Source organism: Syngnathus scovelli, chromosome 8 (assembly GCF_024217435.2).
Source record: "Syngnathus scovelli strain Florida chromosome 8, RoL_Ssco_1.2, whole genome shotgun sequence".
NCBI classification, from domain to species: Eukaryota; Metazoa; Chordata; class Actinopteri; order Syngnathiformes; family Syngnathidae; genus Syngnathus; species Syngnathus scovelli.
The window spans coordinates 13,693,211-13,705,262 of NC_090854.1; the positions used below are offsets into that span (position 1 = coordinate 13,693,211).

At 40.9% G+C, this 12,052-nt stretch overlaps 1 protein-coding gene across 3 annotated transcripts in view; it reads right to left on the minus strand.

Moving 5' to 3' along the window:
* The window catches only part of raph1a (Ras association (RalGDS/AF-6) and pleckstrin homology domains 1a), a 31,066-nt gene that overhangs the window by 4,417 nt on the left and 14,597 nt on the right, over nt 1-12,052 (minus strand). For 2 of the 3 annotated variants that reach the window (XM_049727133.2, XM_049727132.2), the window contains 15 exons: nt 10,756-10,884; nt 10,579-10,675; nt 10,361-10,494; nt 10,026-10,256; nt 9,314-9,460; nt 8,801-8,968; nt 7,759-7,833; nt 4,053-4,130; nt 3,066-3,140; nt 2,839-2,923; nt 1,275-1,396; nt 923-988; nt 654-797; nt 440-550; nt 5-103 (listed from right to left, as the gene is read on the minus strand). In XM_049727133.2, coding sequence (XP_049583090.1) covers nt 5-103; nt 440-550; nt 654-797; nt 923-988; nt 1,275-1,396; nt 2,839-2,923; nt 3,066-3,140; nt 4,053-4,130; nt 7,759-7,833; nt 8,801-8,968; nt 9,314-9,460; nt 10,026-10,256; nt 10,361-10,494; nt 10,579-10,675; nt 10,756-10,884 — 1,761 coding nt within the window. The remainder of the gene's footprint in view (nt 1-4; nt 104-439; nt 551-653; nt 798-922; nt 989-1,274; nt 1,397-2,838; nt 2,924-3,065; nt 3,141-4,052; nt 4,131-7,758; nt 7,834-8,800; nt 8,969-9,313; nt 9,461-10,025; nt 10,257-10,360; nt 10,495-10,578; nt 10,676-10,755; nt 10,885-12,052) is intronic. The other variant, XM_049727134.2, reaches the window with a different exon arrangement.

Consider the following 12,052-nt stretch of genomic DNA (forward strand, 5'->3'; position numbering starts at 1 on the left):
TTACCTTGGCGATGCGAATACTGTTGACCCATTGCTGGAGTGTTCTGACGTCATCGCAGCAAAGATACTTGATGTACTGAGACTTCTTCTGGATTTGAGGGTGCTGCACAAACAAGATACATTCATATATTTGTATAGGAGGCTTCATTTCTATGCTTGACATGCTGCCATTGCAAAAAAAACCTTAAAATACTAAGCGCATTTGACCTGTTTCCAAACAGCAGTAGCATAGAAGAAAATATTTTTGATGAATTTTGATTATCTTTTTGTAACTATAATACGTATATATTTTATTACAACTTGGACCACTTAAATAAACAAAGAAATCCATATTTCTTTTACAAATTGTCAATTGGGCTTTGACCTAAAGAATTTTCTAAAGCCGCCAGGGGGCAGTGCAGGCTATGCTGTCACAATGCATGATGGATTATACTTGTACCTTCAGCACCATGCAGAAGTCGGTAGGTGCTTTGTACTTGCTCTTGTAATCTTGGCCGTGGTAGACGTTGACATGGTCCAACTGGAGGAAACATACCAGGTCTCTGGACGCCTGCAGAAACAAACAAACGTGCATTATAGTCCACCTTTGTTTGCAAAATCCATTTCACTATTTCCCGTTGACAAAATGCACATAAGCGTGCACACACACTCACCTTGGCTTTGCCTTTAGGGACGTAGTAGATGCCAGAGGCTCTGAGTAGGAAGTAGCGTTTCTTCCAGGACTTTTTCCCATCCTCCTTCAGCCACAGCACGCCCTCCATCTCCGGCACTGACACTGAGCTGCCACCAAAACACTCCTGGACAAACACAAAAGGGGGCACCAGATCACCTTAGCTGTCAATGCTTCTTCATCAAAGTCTTTTTCCACATTTTCATGTTCAAGATGTGTTAAGGGACACAGCTGCATGCAAATTCAACTCACCTCTAACAGGGCCTCTTTGTTCCGCTCAGCCATCTCGCAAGTTTCCTTCCGTCCCAGCAAATAATTCTTTAACGCAAAAAAATATATAATCAGCCAAGATGAGAGGACTTTTATATTTGCAGCCATTGAAACATAATGTACATGTTTAAAAAATTTTTTTGGGTGGTGGTGTAAGCGAATCAGGGCCCGGTTGTTCAAACCAAGAAAATACAGTTTAAGATTTAACCGACCGTTCATTTTTATGGCACATCTATCTTGTTCAAAACTGTTAACTTTAACCGACAGGTTAAGAATTTAACCGGTGGTTAGGGGTTAACCAGGAGTCAAAATCATGGGGCCCAGGTGGGTTTACCTGTGGGTTCTTGAACAGCGCATACTTCTCGATGCGTTCAGTGAACATGAGGCGGTTCTGGCTGTCTCTGGTCCAGTTCAGCAGGTTCTCCACGAGGTTCTCATGATCCTCAAAGATGCGTTCTGTAAAGTGTTTCCAACATACAAACAAAGGAATTTCATTTTTTTCCAAAAATTACTTTTGTGTTTCGGATGAATGGAAAAATATTTTCTACATTCAAAACGCATCAATCAAACGTAAGGAATTAATCGCAACAAACATCATAATGAGAATATCCTAATTTCATTAACACCACTTTTCAAACAGTAGAGAAAAAAAAATACAATTAAAAACGCTCAACTCATTATTGGTTGTCCCACTAATGTGAATTAAATTGGTGTTTTTTAGTATTTTGTGCAAGTTCAATTAGTTTTCCTCTGCTGACAGAAAAACAACATACATTTCCATGCTTGGAAATGTGGAATCAAAATAATTACACAGCTTCATTTCCTGTAGGGGAAGTATGGAGAGGTCAATGTGATAGGAAGTGAATGGCTCTAGCGCCAAAGGACACACAGCAGGGTTTCTGTTTGCATCTATACAGTGTGTGTGATAGAATATGCCTCTTCGTCACTCGCTAATTTCATTCATTAAAAATCACCAGTTAACCTGCACTCAGCCATCATGCGCAAGCCACTTTTCACGTTGGTATCTTCTACAAAAGTGAATTTTTACCTAATCCCCTCTTCTTCTCAATACAACAGCGCTGAATGGCTGGTAGAGCCCTCAAGATGTGGGTTGCATCACATGCATCACCACACAGGACCTACATAAGGATGCCTGTGTGTGCACGCTCGTGTGTGTGTGTGTCAAAGTCTGTTAGTGGAGTTGAGGCTGATAGTACAGTGCATATATGTGTGCCCGGAAAACACACATCTCCCCCATCTAACCCTCGAGGAGTGTGTGTGTACTCATCTTTGTTGGTGCATATTTGAGTGCGTGCCGTCTTTGTACTACTTGGTGATGCTGCGTTAAAGCACACTGGGACAACTTGCTACTGTAACAGTGACAACGCTTCTCTGTATTTAACAAGACAAAAATGAATAGCTAATGCGACTCCACTAGGCATCCGTCAATTGTTTATGATGCTGTGCATGTAGCACAAAATGATGTAAAAAATATAAATATATGCTAACAGGGGATTGTTTGCTGTCTTTTCAATCACATTAAATCGATGAGACCATGATATCATATTAAAATTGAGAGGATAGATAGATAGAGCTGAGAGAGAGAGAGAGAGACTTTATTGATCGGGGGGGGATTCAGACATACTGATGACATGGGCGCAACTTAATAGGTTCCTAGAAAAGGCCCCGACAAAGAAATAAACGGACATTATTTTGCCTTTAATGGCATGCGACAAAGATTCAAGCAATTAAAAGCAAAACAACAAAAACAAAACGCAGTAACACGCCAGCTGGTGAGAGGCCTAAATATTGTGTTGGCATCCGCAAAACGTGAACATCTAAGTGAAACTGATGTGATTTGTTTAGTTGGAAATGGTGGCCTGGGTGTGCATTATTACCCATTTGCAGTTCATTAATGGTTTCCACCAACGACCAGTCTGGACTGTAACCACAGTGGGACTTCTCCAGTAAACTGTCCAGCACCTGAAGCATAGGACAATCACCACTCATTATGATATTACAAATATTACAATTTCAGGATAAAAATAAACCCATAAACCCCAAAAACTCCATCATTTACTATTGTAGAAGAGGACAAAATATTCACATAATGCCGATATTGTACCTGTCTGACTGTTTGCCTCTCGTCCACCATCATGGTCTTTGAGCTCTCGTCCGACAAATGAACACGAATCACCAACTGTGAAGATGAACATCAGCCATCAATACTGTTATGATTTCTTTAAACAAAAAACAAATGCGATTTGCTAACTATCAAATGTGAAAGCATTTTAACACAACACCAACGGGAGAATTTGTTTGCTGATGTTTCTAAGCAGGAACAACACACTGTCTGTGCAATTTAACACATAGAGGGTAGCAATAGTTCATTCTGTGATTTTGTGTGTGTGTGTGTGTGTATAGCAAATCCAGGCAGTTAATCCAGCCTCGCTCTTCCTCCATCTTTGGGATTGGGATTTCAATCGCAATGGTCATTATGCTGAGTGTTGCATGTGTGTGTGTGTACACATGACCCCAGCTGTTATCAACCAGGTCTTTTCATTGTGGAGTATCACTGACCTGACCCACATAGCCCGGTGGGCTGGACACGTGCCAGAAACAAACACACACGCACACATACACGTGCACACACGGTGGTCCAACTGGTAGTTGTAAATTATTGAAGTAGATACAAGTAGTACCACTCAATTTCATCTCGTTATCAACTATGTTGAAGTGAGTTGAGTTTCATTTGCGACAAATGTGGTGCTCGTCTACATTTTAGGCATTTAAAAATAATTTAAGAGTAGTTGGCAATTATTCAAACATGATAACTATTGGTGGCTGGGCTTGTTTTTTTTTTTTTTATCAGCAAGATCAATGGGACCGAAAATAATTTGAATAAAAGAACAAAACTGCTTACATTTTGTGAATATGTTAAACATTTAAAGAACACAAAGGCTTCAACAAGCAGGCAAAACGTCTCAAACTTTCTCCATTGTTACTGATAGTGGGAGAGAATACTGTATTGTTCTTAAAGGCAGAATATTAGTATAGAAATTCATTGAATGGTGTAAATAATGTCGTGAACAGTAAGTGCAAAGGACCTCACCTTTTTCACTTGAGCCTCTTTTATCTTCTCAAGGGCGACTCTGATGTTATCCGCCTTCATTTTGGCAGCTTGCTCCTCCTGCATGCACACACACACACGGTCAATTGCTGTAAACAAATGACTTTATTGCACACCTAAATATCTACAATTAGCTGAAATTACCTCACTCTTCCAGCAGGAATTCATGGCTTTTGTCAGTTTTCGCTCAACGATTCTGTGTCTGTTAGTATCCAATCATGCTGGAGGATTGAAAAACACACTCCCAGAATTGTGCACGCCAGTTTTTCCAGTGTACTTCAAAGAGGTCACAACGTATCCACTCGCGTCACACAAATTTGTCAAACACAAACGCGAAGGACAAGGCACAATAGCTCCGTGAGATAAAAGTTGACTTGGCATCATCATCCTCAATCTCATAAAGGCACTATTGGCGATGATGCGAGCCGTGGCAGAGTCCTGGTCAAGGACTCAAAGATGCAAAAGCAGTTACCAAATGACGATATCAGCGCTCATATACGAGTAAAAACCAAATAACGTCACTGATTCACGGAAGTTAAAAAAATAAACGGTCGACTCATAAAGCCGCTTGGTATGAAACAGAGGATGACAACAAGTGAAAGGGAAAACTAAATCAAAACACGTACCCTCGATCAGGTTGTAGGCGAGCTGTCGACTAAATTCGCCTCGCGGGCAAGCTAATAAAAGCGTGAGAGGACATCGAACGACGGCTGGCTAGGGATCCGGCTCAGGGGGGGAAAACTAACTGCCTTCTCCTGTCACACTTCTCTTCCGGACTAAGGAGAAGGGGCAACGTGTGCAGGGATGACGGTCGGTGGGGGAGGAGGAGGAGGGGCAACGGCCACACTGCCTTCCACGCTTGCAAAGTTTATGGGATGCGCTAAAAATCTGGAATATTTTTGCGTCACTTTCATTATAATAGTTATACTTCACATCGAGGGAAAGTCTTGCTAAATGTTTTGAAACAAGGGCAGTCGAACGCTCCTTGTAACTTGGGAAGATCCGAGTTGCAAGGGTGGATAAATAACCCCCGGCTGTTTTCCCAAAACAATGACTAGGGATTTTATCTGACATCCCTGCTAACTCTAACGGAATAATTCTAATGCGGATGCGATAACGAAACCTTTTGAGATGTTTAAAATACACAACTGCAGGGTCTTTTAAATTCGAATAGGCTGCAAGTATATACAGTGATCCCTCGCTACTTCGCGTTTCGTTTATCGCGGCTTCACTACATCGCGGATTTTTCAAATTAAAAAAACATTTAAAAGTCATAACAAAACTTCTAAATTGAGCAAACGTGTCTAACCTTTAGGACAATGTAGTATTGCTCTAAATGTTCGTTTACATTCCTTTAGAAGTCTGTTTTTGCGTGTTAGCACGATCGCGAATTAGCATCTTTCCGCTTACTCGTTAACCTGCCCAGTTGGCTTTCTGTTGGTGACTGTACTTCGCGGATTTCACTTATCTCGGGTGGTTTTTGGAACCAATTATCCGCGATAAACGAGGGATTACTGTACTGGTAGCGTAGTGTTTTTTCATTTTGATTAAAGTGCATTCTTTCGATTGTAGCAGGCCTACTATTACGCTCAAAGCCAAATAATAACAAATAATGAAAAAATCCATGTAATTGAACAATTGTTCTTTTTTACTGCGAGCATGCCATGCACATCTTTTTCTTTCTTTGGATATGCACTTGACCTATATTAGTAAGTCACTTAAATTACACACACTTTACTGCGCTTAATTCACAAGATCCAGTGGTGCTTTTGAGGTGCAATTTGCAGAGCTGCAAAGTGGACCAGCATTTGTGTGTGCGGCGGTAATTCTGAAGTAATACTGACACAGAAACGGTACTATATCAGATACAACATGCAAATGAGTGCAGATAACACTTTAATCGGCACTGCATGGATAAAACAGTTCTTAGTCGACCCAGCACTCAAAGTATAAAAGTACAAGCCAACACTGATTCATAAACTTCTTGTCAGGGGGAGAAACACTAAAGCAGGTTATTTTGGATCACTAAAGTCAGTTGGAGCTGATCTATGGTAAATATTCTAAAAAGTCAAACATTATTCTGACGACATTCACTTAATTTGAAGCCACTAGGCTCAGACAGATGTCTGGTGCCAGAATTACGTAGGCTCTTAAAAATAAATAAATCAGGGTTCCTCAATGCTGGGGAAGTTCATAGCTTACTTGGATCAGCAAGGCCAAAGTGATTATGTGAAGTAAACCATAAGATGGAGATAAGTTGAGGATATACCATGGTGGAGGACTTGACAGCCAAGCCTCAAAGGCGACGCCCGATGCCAACCAACTGCTGTGTGCATGCACGTGTTTTCCCTATGATGGTCCTCACAACCACTTCCCTCGACTGGAAAGAGGATTATCTGAGCCTCCATGCACTCGGCCAACACACACACAAAGATGGAAAAAAAAAAAACCCTTAACCTTCACCATTAAGATGCATGCAGCTTAGCTCGAGACCAGACGAGTGTCTAAACGATGCCAGAGTTATATCTATTTTATCAAGAGAAAATTTATGACCGATGTCACTATGACAGGACAGCTAATGGGAGCAAATCAGGTCCCCTGGATCACAACAACTCGATCTGCTTTGAATAAAAACAATTGGCAGCTTGTTCTTTTGAACAGTATTGATCTGTGTTTGCAAGCTCACTGTTGTTCATCAACTGAGCTCCATGACTTCAACTGGCTGACTCCCAAATAAACATTACTGCTTCGAAGCTCACTCAAGTTCATGTTTTTCCCTCACAAACCCCACCAAAACAATTCTTTCTTTTCTATACTGACTTTTCCTTTTGTAATGTCAACTGCAGGGTTAACTTCAAATAAAAGCGAAGTAAGACATTGGTGGGCCGGCCATTTCGTTGATTTGTTTAAAAGTGTTAATGTTGTGACCCTATGAGATCCTCAAGGCTTCTGTCCTTTTTAAATTAAGGTCACACCTGGAGGCTGGAGTGTGTTTTTCAAAACCACAAGATGTCTTTCTCAAGGTGAGTTTAAAATCTTCAGGTTAGTTTTTTTCAAGCAAACTTTCTCAGATTAGGATGCTGCAAGACTTGAAGAGGATGGCAGACACAGAATCGGTGACATTCACTTACCTGGCCTTATCAATGATGAAAAACACTTTCCCAAACATTTTACTTTAGTATTTGAAGCTTCCTTAACTTTTTAAGGTATTATTATTATTATTATTATTAGGTGCTGATAACTTCAGGTTAAAAAAAAAGATGCTGTGAGCAGTATAACGGATGCTATCTGAATGGACACTTTAAACCGATGCCATGATCAGAGTCCATGATCTCATCTTTGAAATCTTGCAAAAAAGTTAAAATAAATAAAAACATTTTTTGGTACTACACATTTGTGCATTGCGCAAAATATTCGAGATCGCGTGGCTACACGTAAATATTATTAACACCATATCTTTTTCATGAGACATCAGGCCCAACACGTTGATATCTAATGGTGTTTTTGAGCTTTAGCATGTAGCATTTATTGTGGTAGGATTGAAATGATAGCAGAGGGAAGAAACATGCAAACTGGCACTGTAAAATTAATTGCAGGCGAAAAAAAAAATAATGGAAAGAAAAGGCCAGGATAGACAAGATAAGGAGAGGGTGAACATGCAGTGAGGAATGTGGAAAGTGGGGGTCACCTTGGTCAGCAGGTGTGACGGTTTCCCTGCTATGTTTCTCAAAATCTGAGAAGTTTCCCTGTCCAGATAGGAGTGCTTGAAAGAGAGAGAGAGAGAGAGACAAGACAGAATCCTGGTGAATGAATGTTGTGTCTGGCTTTAGCTGTGGGGTGAAACGGCAGACAACGACAAAAGCAAGAAAACCTGTGGGTGAAAAAAACACTACAAATACAACTATTATGATAACAGGCTGCCGGAAACCACATTAAAAATTTTAGAAATGAGTTGACCAGCATAATCAATTTCAGCTTCAACAGTAAACATAAATTGGTTTATGTAGGAAAACAATGAGCAGCAATTTTTCTGACATTAGGGACCTGAGTAAGTAAATAAATGCTCATAATTTATATTTGTGCATTTACGTACTGCACTGTCAATTTATAATGTCAGGTTTTTGAAAGAGAAGGATGAAAATCAAAACGTTTTTTATTTTACAATAATCATAGTTGCAGCCCCACTTATAATAATAAATGTAAATGTATCGTATGCATATTACAACGACACATTTTCTATATTTGATCTGCTTCATCTTTCTAAATCTTATGTGCTTCATCTCTAGAAATCATTTTATTGAGAGCATTAGCATAGTCTACTAATATTTAGGTCATACAAATGCACACACGATTACGTGTGTGTGTGTGTGTGTGTTTTCTGCCTCAAGGTTACGTTACACACAGGGATTAAACTTTAAACGTCTGTGTACAATTCATGCACAGTCATGAACCATGAGTGTTTTATTCAGAAAGATAAATTGTATAGACACCAATGATGGTGATGTATAATATTGTTACTGTATATTTGTGTATTATCTACTGGACAACCCCAATATCTCAGGAAGCAGGTTGTCTCATTAAAATATTAATTTGAATCCAGATCGATTTCAATCCTTGCGCTTTCTGGATATTGGGTCTTAAACTGTGTGTATGATTTTAGCCGATATGTCAAATATAATCTCAGGCTCAGTTGGTTAAGTGTCAACTTGTTTGGTAAAGCGGCTGTTTACCTCCGTGCTGTGGCTAGTGCCGTTGGGCGGATGTAGGGCTGAAGGATGGCCGTCAGAGTTGCTGGCGTGGGGAACGCTGTCCAGGGAATCCATCGAGGAGGCCGAGTTGACAGATGTTCCTGAGGCTGATGTGATGGAGGACCGTGAAGAGTGGATGACAGATCGCACCTACAAGAGAATTAATCTGGATTATTACTAGGAAATAATCCATTAATTGATTGTTGAGAATTCTGATCATTGTGTGGAACTAGATCTTTTTTTTTTTTTTTAATCCGCCATGTGTAATTGAGGAAGGAAACTCTTTATGGATAAATAAAATAATTGAGCCTCTCATAACTTTTAACTTTCTCCAAAGAAAAAGACATTAGACCGCCATAAAAATTTTTATGATAAAGCGATAAAGGAAATATGATAACTATATTTTGTGTGAACCGTTCGAGCATTAATATATCCTTTTAAACAGTACAGCACAGTAAAGCAGGACTGAATCATTAGCATCAACGTCAAGTTCACCTCATGCTCACTGACTGTGCCGACCGATCCCGTGCGCCGATGCTGCCGCTGCCCGGATGCTGGGCGCCGCACCGAGGCCGACGTGGAAGTCGAGCCAAGCGAATGGGAAGAGCTTTGACGGGCGGCTTCATCCATGCTCATTGATGCCTGATGGGAAAGCAGAGATGATAAACAATCTTGATGTGTCTCCAGAGGCATCTCAGTCAGCATGACTTACTGGATTTTAGAATCAAGTGGACAAATAAATTCATCTGCTTAATGAGTTTGGCCTTGTGACTAACACCAATGATAAATATTCTCGTCTTTCTGAGTGGTAGCCATCTTTAAAACCATGTTTAGATGCAGACATGGAAAGGCAGGCTCTTGAAGAGCGCTGAAGTGTTCCTTGCACGAAAGAGGAAAACTCGTACCGAGCAGCAGAGATGCACGGAATGTAGTATACAAGGTCTTCTGACTGCTGTCCCACTTAAGCTAAACATTGAGCCACCTTGTGATCATGAATTGTTTACAGGATTTTTTATGGCACATTTACATTCCTGTCCAACACAAATAGACTCCACTGGATTTGTCATTTCAAGCTGCACATGCTAGATGAGATGTGATTCTTAAATTCAAATGGAAAAGTGAACAGCACATTCAAAACATTCTTGGTTAATGATGTTGCTTCATCAGCAACAATCTAATCACAGGAGATCTTGCACCATCAACATACTTTCTCAAGCTGGGCAGTTATATCATCCAGGCTGAAGTTAGACGCCAGGGCTGGCCTCGTTTGTTGCTCAGGGGCAACCCTGATAGTGCCGGCAGGCGAGGCCCTGGTGCTGCTGCTGCTACTGCTCGCCCCACTGCTGCCACCGCCGCCACTGACGTTGTTACTTCCACTACCGTCGCCGCTTCCCGATTGCTGCCGACTACTGCGGCCTGCCGGGGGCTTCTGACGGACCTGGACAAATAAAAAAGTTGAACGATTCTGCTGTTGTGAGAATACAATATTTTCCCCAATTGTCTGTTTATTTAGAATTTAGCTAGGTTCAAAATATTAGCAACCTTGGTATCGGTGAGTCCTAGACGCGCCATGTTGCTGTTCTGTTTGGGGTTGACCGTGCTGAGCTCTTGTTCAATGGAGCTCAGGTCTGCCATGAGAGCCTCCAGGTCGACATTTTCTCCCTGATTCAAGGCCTCTGCAACCACATAGAATAGCACCTGGGTTAGATATCTCACAAAGGACTCAAATGAGCATTTTCACTCATGTCTGGCTGTCTGACCGTTGATGTTGTAGATGGAGAACCTGTAGGAGAAGTTGGCCATGTTCGTCTCCTGCCTAAGGGGCGCCTTACGCTGAGGACGGCCATCATCCAAGCTCTGGTGGTCCAAAAATGCCAAGAAATGAGTGTCAAAGAAAATATAAAGTTGAAGAGGCCTGTTTAGTTCAGTACGTGTACCTGCGTGAGTTTGTCCAGTTCTCCCAGCCAGGCTCCAAACATCTTATCCAGATCCTGATCCTCCTTATCGCTATCTTCCTCTTCCTCCCCTTCTCTGACCTCCACTTCCTCGTCGGACAGCTGGTCCATCTGAGATAGAAGAAAAGAGAAACATCTGTGAACTTGAAAAGTAGACAATGACCATTTTGCCTTGCAATTAAAGAACACCTACTTGACTTCAAGGCAATAAAATACATGACAATAAGACTTGACAGAATAATTTTATGCGATAGGTGATTTAAACAAAAGTTGATAAAACATTTTTTTGGGGCATTAGCAATGACCAGCATACACTTTGTAGACTCCAAAGTAGACAACTATTTTCATAACGCTGCAGCTTCGGTTCCAACCAGAACAAAGAGATCAGAACACTCTCATATATATAAAAAAAAAATCAATGGAAAAAAATAAAATCACAAATCATACTGATAAAAACTTCTGGGAACAATAACAACAAAAAAGATTTAGTGAGCGACAGGAGCAAAACCAGTAGACGGAGTAAAAAGCCGATGGCGCTATCTAGTGGTTGTAACCATGTACTACTCACACTTTGTTTTCATCTTCTCTCCTATATTTCTGTAGTAGTAACTTAATTAATGGATATGTATACGATTAACATTTATTGTATTGAAGAAAAGCAGTAATTTAAGAAGTAATTTAACCCTATGCATGATCTCTCTCACTAAATGTTTCCACTGTCTCCACCTGACCTCGACCCAAGCAGGCACTGACCCGAGCACAAAAAGCTATTTCTGGGCTACTGCTTTGTCGTCGCCCCTTTCTGCAGGGGGACGCATGGAGCCAACGTACACACGAGATTAGAGAGCAGGATCGCACTTGAGCCACAAACAAATACATTGAAGAACACGCACACAGGGGCGAGGAGTGCGGTGCTACAATTAGATCCTTGTGGATTGGCTGCTCTGTCATTTTCGAGGCCTGAGCACAGGGCCGCTCTGTGTGAGCGCGTGCGACGACAGGAACTCTCCCAGCTGCAGTCTTGTACGACAATTTACCGTTTGCACAACGACGCCCATTCAAGGCAAAGGAAAAGCTGACGAACACTGTCCAAATGCAAAAACGATCGCAACTTCTCACCTGGATTTTCGTTTGGGTCAATATTAAATATTAAGAAAAACAATGTTCTGTCACTAGACATCACTAAAATAAACTATAAAAATTATATATATAAAAAAAAGCAGATTAAGTTAAATTGGATAATTTATTGAGGCGCACTGATGATCGATCATCCACGGCA